General features: G+C 36.8%; 1 protein-coding gene across 1 annotated transcript in view; it reads right to left on the bottom strand.

The window, feature by feature from the left end:
* Positions 1–13,727, bottom strand: part of oca2 (oculocutaneous albinism II) — an 86,743-nt gene that overhangs the window by 35,679 nt on the left and 37,337 nt on the right. Inside the window, exons 14-17 of the mRNA XM_058779267.1 lie at positions 13,299–13,431; positions 6,837–6,984; positions 6,043–6,100; positions 5,220–5,328 (exon numbers count right to left, since the gene is read on the bottom strand). Of these exons, the coding sequence (XP_058635250.1) occupies positions 5,220–5,328; positions 6,043–6,100; positions 6,837–6,984; positions 13,299–13,431 (448 nt within the window). The remainder of the gene's footprint in view (positions 1–5,219; positions 5,329–6,042; positions 6,101–6,836; positions 6,985–13,298; positions 13,432–13,727) is intronic.

Here is a 13,727-nt window from a genome sequence, read left to right as displayed (position 1 = left end):
ATTTCCCAAAACCAGTGCTTGGGCCCAGTAAAGTGGGGTCTTCCATAAACATTTTGTCCCAGGGCTCTGTGAATTTAAGCCAGAAAGAACAATTGTGAGTGACAACTTTCCTCCAAAAATGAAGGAAGAGTTGGGAAGAGACTTCTCTTGTTTTTTTTATTTTATTTAATTATTAGCCTGCATAAACTTCACAATCATGAAAGGCTCAACATACTCACTATTATTTTGACAGCAGAAATAGTCACAAATGTCAAAAATCTAACCCACTCAAAGCAGGATAACGAATTACTGAGCAATTATCTAAAGACCCCACTTCCACCTGACTATTTCCTGTTAGCCATCAGGAACTTTGGACTTCAGCCAGCGATGCCAGTGAGTGAAGTGCCTCCATTAAAATAAGCTGGACAATGGTCAAACAGCTACTATTAAAGCTTCCCAAATTTAGCACAAAACACAACATATGCATGCACACATACTTTGGGGATTATAACCAACGCTGGTCAGTAAATGCTGCAACAAACAGATACACTATAAATCATAGCAGAGGGGGTGACAGTATGCTTCCAATTCTAGCAAAATTTGATTAAACAGGTGAGTGCTGAAGATTGCCTGTGGGAAATCATTTAATAAGGAATGAGAAGGAAGAACAGAAGAAGAGCCAAGGACAGGAAGAGAAAGAACAGAAGAAGACAGAGCAAGAATCAGCTGCAGTCACACAGAGGACACAGATGTACTGTAATTGTGGAAGAGAATATATGGTTTAAACAAGGTAAAGATCTTAAAGGCAATGGTGTTCAGAATAGCTGAATGATGGAAGACAAAATTATATAACAGGATGTCTATTACATCCTAGGAAGTCTATTAATAAAAAAAAAGTGAATTTTCGCAAATCAGGATGGAGTTGGTGGAAATTTATTGACGGAAGTTGAAATTTAATAGTAAAAATCAGAGTGTGACTCACTAATATAAGTGATGTAATTCAAATATCTGTTATGTCCCTCTTGTTTGGTTGATACCCTAAAGATGTATATGTAAACATAATTACAAAAATTATAAAGTAATACCAAAATTAAGCTCCTGTTTTCCCTTCAGAGTCTTTGAATATCCTCAGATCTAATGAAAACCCATGAGAAAGAAAATAATAAAGCTTAAATCTCTTTAAAACTGTGATTATAAAGTTTGTTTTGCTTCTCATAAGATTAGAAGTCAAGAAGTATCAGTCTGATACTTAAATTATAAGCATTTTTTGAGATATTAAAGGGGCTTTAGGGTGCAACAAAACATTACATATACAACAAAATATTACACACACATATACATATATATATATATATATATGTGTGTGTGTGTGTGTGTGTGTGACCCTGGACCACAAAACCAGTCATAAGTGTTTTTCAAAATTGAGATTTATACAGGAATAAATAAGCTTTCCATTGATGTATGGTTTGTTATGACAATATTTGGCTGAGATACAACTATTTGAAAATCTGGAATCTGAGGGTGCAAAAAACTCCAAAATATTGAGAAAATCGCCTTTAAATTTGTCCAAATGAAGTTCTTAGCAATGCATATTTATAATCAAAAATTAAGTTTTTATATATTTACAATAGGAAATTTACAAAATATCTTCATGGAACGCGATCTTTATCTAATTGTCCTAAAGATTAAAATTAAAATTAACACTCGCCAAGCGCTAAATGCGAGTAAAAATCGGCGTTGGCGAGTATATGTAACAGTGTCAGTCGCCAGTTGGCGGGTAAAACTTTTCCGAAATATAACAATGCAATGTAGTGGCAACAACAGACAGTTTCAGAAGGGATTCCCTGTTTCTGACGTAAGCGAATAAAATGATCTTTTCCGAAGACGAGTTCATCGTGATTGGTTAGCTGTTCTGTCATAAGCGACAAGTGATTAATAATTATTTTTTAATCGACTGACAGACAGCACTAATGTTAACCTTTTATAGATTTTAGATTTCAAATTTTTAATTTCAAATTTTATAGGTCCCCCCAGAAAGAGATCAGGACGGCCCCCACCCCCTTGGCCCCCTTCAGATTTTCAGTTCGATAATCTGGCCCTCAAATGAAGCTAACTGAATAGCCCTGCTCTAATCCATTAACGTGTGTGCGGGAAAAAATACGCACTGCAAACTGAGTATGTGTGAAACAGGCATAACACAATGGCCTGCTCCATTTGCTGAAAACATGGGCAAGGACAAGAACCTCAATGTTTTTTAGGGACAAAAAAAAGATAAATCAATAAATCTGTTTGTTGTTTTTTTCTTGTAAGGAAAGTAAAGGACAAATTAAAAACATTGTAAATATGTTTAGTCATTGTAGTAGCCTATAGCAATAACTGCCTGTTTTTGCAAAAAGAGTTTCATGGCTGGTAAAAAAATTTTGGCCGGTAAATTTGATCACGTCACTGGCCATTGGCAGGTGTGGCAAAAAGTTAGTTTTAGGCCCTGTATATACAGTATATGTATATATATATATATATATATATATACTGTGCATCTTTTCTCAAAAAGTGAAGCATATTCACCAATTTGGATGGCACAAACACACACACATACAAACTCTAGCACTGTAGTTCATGCATGGTGTGAAATGAATCCCAGACTTCTTCCACACTGGCACTGGGACAGTTTTGTCACAACACTAGTCCAAAAAAGTAACTTTTGATTTGCTTTCCGCTTCAATATTCCCCCACGGCATCCAACTGAAGACGGAGGAGGACTTGGGGGCCTTCAGCAGTGTGCAGCACAAACAGAGCAGAAAAATGAGAGAGACCGAGAGAGAAAGAAGGCTCTGCAATTAAAAGTAGTTTGCTGAGAAGCCTGGGAGGCTCATTCATCATACCCAAAACAACACAGGCATTCTGGCCCGTTGAGTGAGACACAAACACCACCTCATCATGTTCTTCATTTTAAAGCAAATGTGTTTCCACAAGCACCTTATTTATAAAGAACTCTGTCTCTCTCAGGATGTTCTGAGAAGAAATGAGCTGTTGTGAATGTTCTACTTTGATTAATCTTCCTCTGTTTCCTCATTTATTATTTGGTGGTACAGCTTTTGTGCTGCCCAGGAGATAAATTATGTCTGGATTTTAACTTATTTATTCATAAATAAATAACCATATCAAGAGATGAGTTACATTAGCAATATTTAATATGCATGTGGTCCACATCTTAAATGTAATTGTTTCCTCGTTTAAAACGTTTAACCCCTAACTAAATGATTGTTGTTTTAAAGTTGCACTACAGAAGAGATTTTGGTTAAAAATGAACAAATCAACATGTATACCTCAAACTGTTCTGCAGTGGAGCAGTGCCAAAGCATAACCCATGTAAAGAAATAATTTTGCTATTTTATGTTTCAAACAGAGAAGAGGCCAAAGTTTCATAGCGCATCTTTAAAAGAAAATGGTTTAAAACACATTCCCATGAGATAAAGACTTGTGACTCATAAAGACATATCCATAATAATAAAGATAATAAAGCTGCTTAATTCACATGGAGCATCACCTCATGGGGGTTAAAATGTTTTCATTTTCTCTGAAACTTCCTGTTATCGAACATTTCGCTTGTGGAATAAATTAATCATGGCTTACTATATGAATAGAGTATTTTTTATAATGCGTAATGAACATTTTTGTTCATGCTTTATTCTATCAGTATCCATGCCAATAGGTGTCTGTATATTTCGGCACAACCACCAAGTACTGCAAGTTTCTTAAGTCAAATGTTAAATGTTGCTTGTTTTCTATCAACCTCTTTGGATTTTTTGAGCAGGAAAATATCTTCAGAGTAATTTCTCACACTGAGAAAATTATTGATATTTCCTTGGAAATCCATTATGACCTACACGTGAAATGTTTTAATGGACCTATAGAAATGACCTTTCAGAGCCTTTTTTCTTTTTAATCTCTTAACAGCTTTTCAGTGACCTAAAAAAAAGAAAGAAAATTGCCGGATGCACTGTTACTGCTCATATTGCTCACAGAAATGCGCTAAATGTTTACCAGTCATTTATAGCAGAATCAAACTGTAATTGCATAATTTTTCTGGGAAATGGATGGCCTTGGGGCTTAAGAATCACTTAATTGTCATGAATGTGCTTTTCGTTGGAAAGACATGTGGAGTGCAGCGCATCCTGTGTGCTTCATTGCCCTCCAGCAGGCGCACTGTATCCTCGCCCATGATTAAATAATCAATATCAAAGGTCAAATGGAGTGGTGGTGTGTCAACCTAATGAAAGTCTAATGACAGTCATTTGCAGCCCATACTGGCCGACCCTGGTTTTGATCAGAACGAGGCACTGAGGAGAATTTAAAAGCAGAACCACACTGTTTTTTGCATATGGTATTGTACAGTGATTATTTTTTGCGATCATTGCCAATTAATTAAGTACACAGCTGTGGAAGGCAACAAAAAAAAAACATGATTTCGTATGTATGAATAGATGAGACATGATCACTTAGAAAATAATATTCATGTGTCATCTTTCCACAAGATCAAGCTGTCCACAAATGAGAATTGATTTTCAATACACAATCAGACCCAAACAATACAACCTCAGCGAGCTGCAAGGCTGGCTTTCTCTAATTGACCAACTCGTTCTCACTAATATTGTTTGGTGAAGTTCTCGATCTCATTTCCATCTGTAATTGACATCTCATTCACTGTATAATAAACACATCCATAAACCAGTTCGACAAAGCACAAAATGAAAGGCTGTGTGGCGGAAAGAAAAAATACAGAAAAAAATAAAACAGACTAATTTTGGGTTGAGTAATACTAGCTGTCTTATTTAATCTCACGCTACTCCATTGTTATGGTTTTGCGTTTGTGTCTCTTTCTGCATTTAAAGCCCAGCTGCAAACAATTACAACATCAACACATTGACGGATTCATATACACACCAATTAGGTCATGGGAGAAAATGGTTAGCCAAATAACATTCGTTTCTCTAATTGTATTCTATGAACCCTAATATAATGCATATAAAATGAAATGTTTGCTCCATGGTAGAGGAATTGGCACATTTTTGATCATTTCAAAAATAGCGAGATATTCTTGTGATTCCATTTCCTCTGCTCAAACAGAGAGGAAACAAGCCCTCATAATTATACAGTGAGGCATGTAAACAGCAGGGCCAGTTCAGCAATAGAAACGGATGAATCCTGATTATTTGTGTCCTTGTTTGTCTCTCACTTACCCAGATCCAGATGTATGGCAGGGACAAAGGAGTTCAGGAAGAACATAAAGATGACCACCCCAAGGACAGTCAGACACTTGACCAGGAGGATTTTGTCAGTTATTCTGTGCTGTAAAAGACCAAGAAAGACATGTTTAGATACAGGAGAGAAAGAAACACGCCAAATACATATTATTCCCTCTAAACAGTGTTTCTCAGCTGTTGAGTTGCAATCCACAAGCCTATTCCGAGTCATTTATATCTGTGAAAAAAAAAAAGCAAAATTGCTAATATTTCAATGCTAATCATATACAGTACGGTTAGCTTTACAGGTCAACATTACAAGAAAGTAGAAACATAAAATAGTATTTTATCAAAAACATAACCCAGAGTACATTACATACAGATTCAACTGCAACAAGGCTAAAGATGGTGTGTGCCAACCACAAAGTGTTTTTGTAGTGAATTATTGGCTGCCAAGTGAATAAAACCATCAAATTTCAACTGATGTTTAGAAAGCAAACTATAAACACTTTCAATTGTAAGTGACTTTGGATAAAAGCATCTGCTTAATGAATAAATGTAAATTTAAATACTTCTGATGTTTATATGATCTCAAAATTGCCAATTTTTCTATTCAGTGTCAGCTGCATACGTAAAAAAAAAATATTATTATTATCAGGGTCCTGGGTGTTCTACTGTAAATGCTGACTCCACTGGAATCAAAGAAATTGGTCAAGTTTCTTATCATATAATAAGATAACATCAGAAAGATAAAGGCAGGGTTAGCAGTGAGGTACAATACTTAATCAACCAAAGCCATGTTAATGCAGCTTTGTTTCACCTTTTTCTGCAGCTCTTGAATATTGTGCTCCCAGTTTTTGTCTTCCTGTGATATTTGCCTACGAAAATAAAGGAATAAAATACAATAGAGTGTGTTAATACATCCTTTCAGCCAGCATGGACACCTGCAAATGAGTAGGAGTGGTGATTTCATGTGGTCACCCCGAACCTTTTCTACTCAGCATGTGAGGCTGTAAATGGCTTCTGTGATTTTTTTATCTGTCATCAAAGCAAACCACAAGCTCCACAAAACCACAAGCAGAACTAATCGAATTTCTTTAGTTAAGAAGCATTTATAATAATAATAAAAAAATAAAAACAGGCTACTGTTGAGAACAAAATTATTCTGCATGATTAAAATTTCAGCTCTCTACGAGAGCTTTAGAGAGCCGACACAATTGAGAACAATTACCTACTTTTCTACAGGTTAATTATTTCTCATTTATCATCCTGGGCTTCTGGGTATGTGCTGCCATCAGACACAACAGGTGTCATGCAGTGGGAATGGATATATTTTGGACCTAATAGGGTTTTTTCAAGTGACCTCATAACAAGAAAGACACTCATCTTAATACTTTACGCAATATCAAAATCATGAAAGATTTTAAGGCTTGAGATCACATCTTTTAAGTGTAGCCACTTTTATCCTCGTCGAATATAGACAACACAACTGGAAAAAAAGTGCAACAAAACCCACTTATATTCAGCATACATCCATGGTTTTAAACACCATGCACGGTGTAGACAGACTGCTTGCAGACAAGGAAAAGAATGGATTGAGCATGAGTGTGGCACCTCTGGAAGGTCTTGAGCTTCTTGCGCAGGAGGCTTTCCAGATTGAGCACCTTCTGCATAAGAAGACACTTGACGGCAGTCTCCTCTCGGCTGGCAGGGTTAATGCGATGGGCTGTCTGCCTCCACACCAGAATCTCATGCTTCAGTTCTGCAGGGCGACACAAATCGGGACAAGATAAAGGGTTCAGCTGTAGAACAGACATACGAGTTAAGATAAGATTTTCAAATCTATTCCAAAAAACCGGGAAGAAACAGATAACAAGAACTATTAAAGATAGAGATTTATGGTCAAACAGAGTGAATCCAGAAAAAATAATAATAATAAAGGAGGGATAATTGTAACACTTTTGTTCGCTCATTTATTCAGAATATTTTTAGCCTAAAGCTTTGAAATTTGACCTCAAACATCTTTGAAATGTCTGTAGTCACTACGAATGCCCATTAATTGTATAACTTAATTTAGTAGACATAGAACGCAGACAGGCCAATCTCAGGAATTTGTTTTTTAATTCTGTGACCAAATCAGACCAAAAAACAATAAAAAAAAAAAAGATAAAGGTTTGATTAAAAAGCCAAAAATATGTAAGACTTAAGTTTGACTTAAAAACCTTTATATTTCTTGTAGCTGACTTAAAGCTAATAGCTGAATTAAAGCTGCAGTCCATAAGTTTTGGAATATATGACCCAAATATATTGCCATCTGAAAAAGTAAGTAACAAGTCTGCCACGTTTGTTCTGACCAACTGAGGAAAAAAGCATTACCATAAATCACACTACCAATGGTGATTTAATCTAAAGATCGGTTAGCTCATGTCACATCAAACTGTGCAAAGTATTATTATTGTTATACTTTATTCTCAAATTATTAATGTTCACAACATCAGCATTGCGTGACTATGAGTATAGTGTGTTTTAGCCTGTAGATTTCAATTTCTGTACAGTCTAATCTAATCGTCATGCCATTCGAATTTCATATTAAGAAATTCTTTTAACCCAAAAAGCAAATTATTCTCCCTTCGAACTGGTTTTCTTTAAAATATAAATCTTGTGTCCAGTCTATCTGTAATCAGAAGCACATTTAAAACTGTAATATAATTTAATTTCATTCACATGTGTTTCATAAACACATAATCCTTTCTGGATTACAATCCGCCATCAAAATGATAAATTTAATTATTCTAGCTGCTGTGAGAAAAAGCTAAATGATCCGCCACCTGCAGGACCCTCACATGTGATAGCCTAGTAGCAGGGAAAAGTTCTTTATGTTTACAGACGTGACGTAATGACGCAGGGCCATGCTCGAATTTCCCGTGAAAACCTACCCGTACCACTCAAATTAGAAAACATTATTATAAACTAAACGTTGTGAATTGGGCTAAAGTAAGGTGATAGTTTTGAACACAGGCTGGTTATGTACTTGCTCAAATATTGATTTCGGATCATTTTTAACCAGAAAAAGCTACGGACTGTAGCTTTAACCGCCAATTAAGTATATAAAACAGTGCTATCTCACTATGATTGTAATTATGTAATAACACAGATTCACACTAAGTCCAAACAATTGTTTCAAAATGTGCAATAAATCACTAGTCAAATAAAGTAGGCAAAAAAGCAATCAAGAAAATAGACAGATAAATAAAAAAATAATATTAGATAGATGATAGATAGATGAAGCACATGCTAGGCAATTACTAAATAAATGGGAAAGGTAAGGAAAGAGAAAATATTGAGAAGGGAAGAAAGCAAGAGATAGGAGAGGCCAGGTTTCGCACTAGTCCTTCAGCATGACTTCTCACCATGTGATGGGGAGGCTGCTAGGAAAGCTTCCCAGAAGCTAATTGACACAGGAAAAACATGCTGATCACAATCGACACAGTAATGCATCATGCCGAGGGCCTGGAAAACTGTTTCAGCCACACAGCAGGTTTGATTTTTTGAAAAAGTGAGGCACTGTGGGGACTTAAGGCTTTACAGAATTAGAAATTGGACTGGCATTGAGTGGTCACCATCAGGCCTTGTGAAGGTCTTTCGTTCCAGACGCAGCATGCACTTGGGGAACCGACAAGCAGATCATTTATGTTCCTGTTCCTTATAGAGCAGAGTTCTAAGACTTTGCATCAGCTCAACACTGACTAGCACTTTCTCATTGTGTTAGCCACCCGAAAGCCCAATAAACACCGAACGGAGGGGAATATTGGCATTTTGGATGGTGCTAGTCCCATGCTGATGATGTCTCAAAGGGAAGACAGTCCTCACAGTGGGCAAAGGCCAATGGTGTATGAGAACATATAAAGTGTGCCCTCCTGCCTTCTGAGAAAGAATTTATTTTATTTTTTTATTTGCGTGTCTCACATCTCATCAAAAAAAAAAAACATTCATATATGTAATTAAGGCTCTAGTTGTGCAGCATCCATGCAGCCTATAGCAGTAGTACTTTGCTGAAAGAAAAATGAGAAATAATTTTCACTTAGAAATTGCTTGTAAATTTCACAAATAATTACAAAGAAACGGCAAGTAACACACTGAATTAAACATGACATTTTGAAGCAGTAAGTCTGAAATTGTATTTATTTATTTTTGGAAAACGTACTCCAATAATCTTTGTTTTATTTACAAAAATCATTTTTACAGTCAACCAAAAACAAGAATGGAAAACCCTTGCTTATCTATTTGACATATTAACGAGGTCAACCGATGGCTGTTTAATCTAAAGTTCTCAAAATCTCCACTGTTTTCCACACAACCTTATGACATAAAGGTCCATTCAAGCAGTGTTACATGATGAATGAAAGTTAGACTGAACTCCTGCTTACATTGCTCTATATCACATACCTGCTACTTTCTAGGCCAGATCTGCAGGTTACTAAGGACATAAAACTGCTGTGACACTGGGCTGATCAACAAGCAGTTCTCATACACAGTCATGATATTTCACAGAATCAAAGAATGACTCAAAAGACCTGGTTTAACTTGAATGATCAACCACTGTGTGACTCTTAGAACTTTCAAAAAGAGCACAACTTGGTGTTAGAAAAGGCTTGTGTTTTCCTCTTATTCTGATTTATGGGTATGGTGAAAGCCTCTCTGGGAACCCCAGAGCCTGATTTCAGCCTGTGAATGGCTAAAATGAGTGGTTTGTTATAAAGAAGCTATTGTCATACTGTCAGGTGTGTGAAGGAGAGCTCAGGTGTGGAGGTGTACAGGAGATGTGAGGAGTTGGTCTCTGTGGAGCAGAGGGAGCAGCTGCTCAAGAGGCTAATGGCCATCTGTAGAGAGAAGTTGACAACTGGAGGAAGAAGACTCATCTGATTATTTTGCCTATTTATTTACACAAAAATAATGGAATAAAAAGACCAAAAACCATTTGACTGAGGTTCAAAATGATCAAACCAAGCAAATGAAATGTATATATTAAAATGTGATTGTAATAACTGAATAATTCACTCAAAAAGGGATTGTAATTCAGAAAAAAAAGGCTATCACTACATTTAAATATTAATTTACTTACTTACGCATCCTATTTTGAAGCTTTAATGGCCTTTCTAGCTGTGTTAGCACCTTCACACTTGGGCTAAATGTCCCCTGTTCCTTCAAAATGTCATAAATATGCAATTCTTTGACACATCACCCATTTTAAGCAAGCGTTACACTATGGTGGATATCAAGATACAAGTACAACATACATTCTGACAGGCTGTTAACAGTACAACAATAACCATGCTCTAGTCTAACACACCCTGTTAAGATGTATTTTTGCAGATAGCAAGAAAATGTTTAATATTGTAAATTTAAAACACTTGATACCTGAAAGTACAATTTAAAATGTGCTATCTTTGCTCATAGGAAGCTCTGGGCAGAGTTTTATGAGTTAATCAGCTGAACTGTAAATTTGACTAATTATACAAGAACGCACTGTTCCAAACCCTTCATTAGAGCTGTGGCGTGAAAGGAAAAATAGGAGCATTCTAAATAAGTAATTAAAATATAAATATAAATACATGTATGTGTATGTGTGTATGTGTATCTGTGTGTGTGTGTGTGTGTGTGTGTGTGTGTGTACTTGTTTATGCTACATTGTGGGGACCAAATGTCCCCGTAAGGATAGTAAAACCTGAAATTTTTGACATTGTGGATAAAAATGGGAAAAAAATTATTAAAAATAGTAAATTATGTTTATCTGAAAATCTAAAAATGCAAAAAGTTTCCTGTAAGGGGTAGGTTTAGGTGTAGGGTTGGTGTAGGGCAATAGTATATACAGTCTGTACAGTATAAAAACCATTACGCCTATGGAGAGTCCCCACAAGGATAGCAAACCAGACTGTGTGTGTGTGTGTGTATGTATATATGTATGTATCTATACTTCTTTCTGGTCCTCGAATCTGATTGGCTGATAAAAGTGTAATATTAGAGTGACTGTTTCACTGTTTGCAATTGTATCACTCCGCTTGTGCTACTTCTCACAGCAAGTGTCATGGCAGATACACAAACCCACTATAATTTTAAAAATTACTGTTTTTGTGTCACAGAAGGTAATTTTAAGAGGTTTCCAGGTGAGACTGTACTTGTTTATAGTTCAAATATGCAGTTTGTTAATAAAGATAACGTCTGTTTGAAAATTTGCTTCAACGTTTTCAGACATGTGAGCTCCAGAGCGTCAGCATCCATTCAGCGCTCATGAACCTGCTGAGAGCAGCCTCACCTCGGCCAGATCCGCTGGCTCTGATGTCTCTATAGTGTTTAAACGTGAGATATAATTCGTTTTGGGTAAATATAACGGCCAGTCTTTAGTCTCATTAATCTATTATTTGTTCCAGAGCAAAGTTATTTTTACTTTTTTTACAACAACTTGTAAGACGCAGGCAATAAATGCACTGAGCAGAGCTGTCATCGGAAATCACCATTAACAGATAAAAGGATAGTACGACAAAGTGCCTGAGCTTTCCTTGGCAGACATTCAAACTAATGTTTTATTGTGAATATGAGATTGAGCTAAAGAATGAATTCCGTATCAAATGCAGGTAATCACACATTCAATCTCTCTCTCATAATACTCAACTCTAAATAATACACCTTTTAATACAATAACACTGTGGCGAGTGGGGCGGGGCCGAGAGCCGTGGGAACGGAGCGAGGCCGGTGGAGTTAATGATAATGAGCGACACCTGCACCACTCGCCGGTCTCGAGTCCCACGGAGGAGCTCCGGAAGGATAAAAGGAGGAGTGACGACAGTGGAAGACGAGAGAGGACCAGGCCTGGACTTTTATTTTGTATTTTATGTGCGGCAGTCGTCCGTGAGGGGCTGCCGCTTTACTTTGATGTTTGTTTATTTTATTAAAACTTTGTTTGAATGTTCGCCGGTTCCCGCCTCCTTCTTCCCGATCTACGAACTGTGTTACAAACACAATAAGCTTTCAATGAAGCAACTCATCGTTCTTTCGTTATTAGTTCTATTGTGATGTTTTCGAATTAGTAGCAGAGGCTTGGGCTCAGATGTTAAACTGTCAACTTTAGATTTGAATCCAAGGCAGAAGGAAGTAGTTCTGCACAAAAGCGGGTTTTTAAAGACACGTTGTTGTTTCTTATGTATTTACACACTTGCGCCGTCGAGCTATTGTATAAACGCAATATCACACTCATAGCTATGAGTTATGGCTGTATATTGGCACGCTGTGATCATCAGCCATGCTGATATACAGCCATATCTTATGTCTACTCGTGTGATATTGCTCATATATAACATTTTTCTTAAAATAATAATATATAATTTCTTCAAAATGCACAGTGGCTTTGTGGTTCCAGATGGTGTAGTTACAAAATCTACCAGCAAGGGCAAAACAGGCCATTCTAACCAGCCAAACACTGACCCCTCAAACATGTCCTGTCTGAAAACTGCGTATAGGTCTAGGTCTTGAGAGAGGTCATCTATGACAGGATTTATGTATTTAATACAGACACGTTATGTCTTTCAGCACAGGCTCATCCGATAAGAATAATGGAAATATCACGGAAAACAGCCAGAAGGGTACAGAGAGACTAAATGCATCAATGTGATCGTCAGAGGTGGGTTCTAATCATTCATGAAAGGGTAGGCTGTGCCTATCCCAGTCACTGGGGCTCAAAGGCCAAATGTAAAGAGCTTTGGATAGGATATGAGATTTGGTGTAAAGAGCATAGAATGGTGTATGACACCCATTCACATACTCATATAGGAAGAACTGCTGTCAATAAGGGAAGGTCAAGTGTGCCCTCAACCACTCTATGGTTTTTAGAAATGATTGCTCATTCTTTAAGATCTAGGTCAATGCGATTATGAATTATTTTTTCATTGCACATGTCAGAACAAAAGAGCTTGAATCAAAAAGGAAGGAAAGCAGAGTGGCTGTGCATTCACTTGAGGGTAGTTCCGTGTGATTTTGGGAAACCTGGTGCGTAGGAACAGAGCAGAATAAATGAATACTCACCCACGATTTCGCTGGATTCCTTGTTGTAAAGTTTCTTATTCCAGTACAGCATTCTCAAAAAAGGAAATGAGGTCAGCAGCACCAGACAGATTCCCAGGAACATGTAACCCGTAAAGGCCGCGAAGTCAATCCCCTAGAGGAAGAAGAGGGCGGGTTAATTTTCACCCTTTTAAAAATTGTGCAATTAATTTGCTGCGGTATTTCATGAAATCTATTCTAAGCATTAAGTAGAGATCACATCCACTTTACTGGCTCTCCATATAATGTGGATGGAGGCCTTGATTAGATTTCATCAACAGAATCATATTCAGCATTTTAATGCTTGCATCTTGATGCATTTAAACACTTATATAAGATTTAAATGAGCACCTGCATGTGGCACAAATCCTCTTAAAATGCTCTTGACTATTTATTAATTTTCATTTATAT

This window comes from Onychostoma macrolepis, chromosome 06 (genome assembly GCF_012432095.1).
Source record: "Onychostoma macrolepis isolate SWU-2019 chromosome 06, ASM1243209v1, whole genome shotgun sequence".
NCBI classification, from domain to species: domain Eukaryota; kingdom Metazoa; phylum Chordata; class Actinopteri; order Cypriniformes; family Cyprinidae; genus Onychostoma; species Onychostoma macrolepis.
Note: the sequence above shows the minus strand (reverse complement) of the source record. Positions and strands in the feature narration are given on the sequence as shown.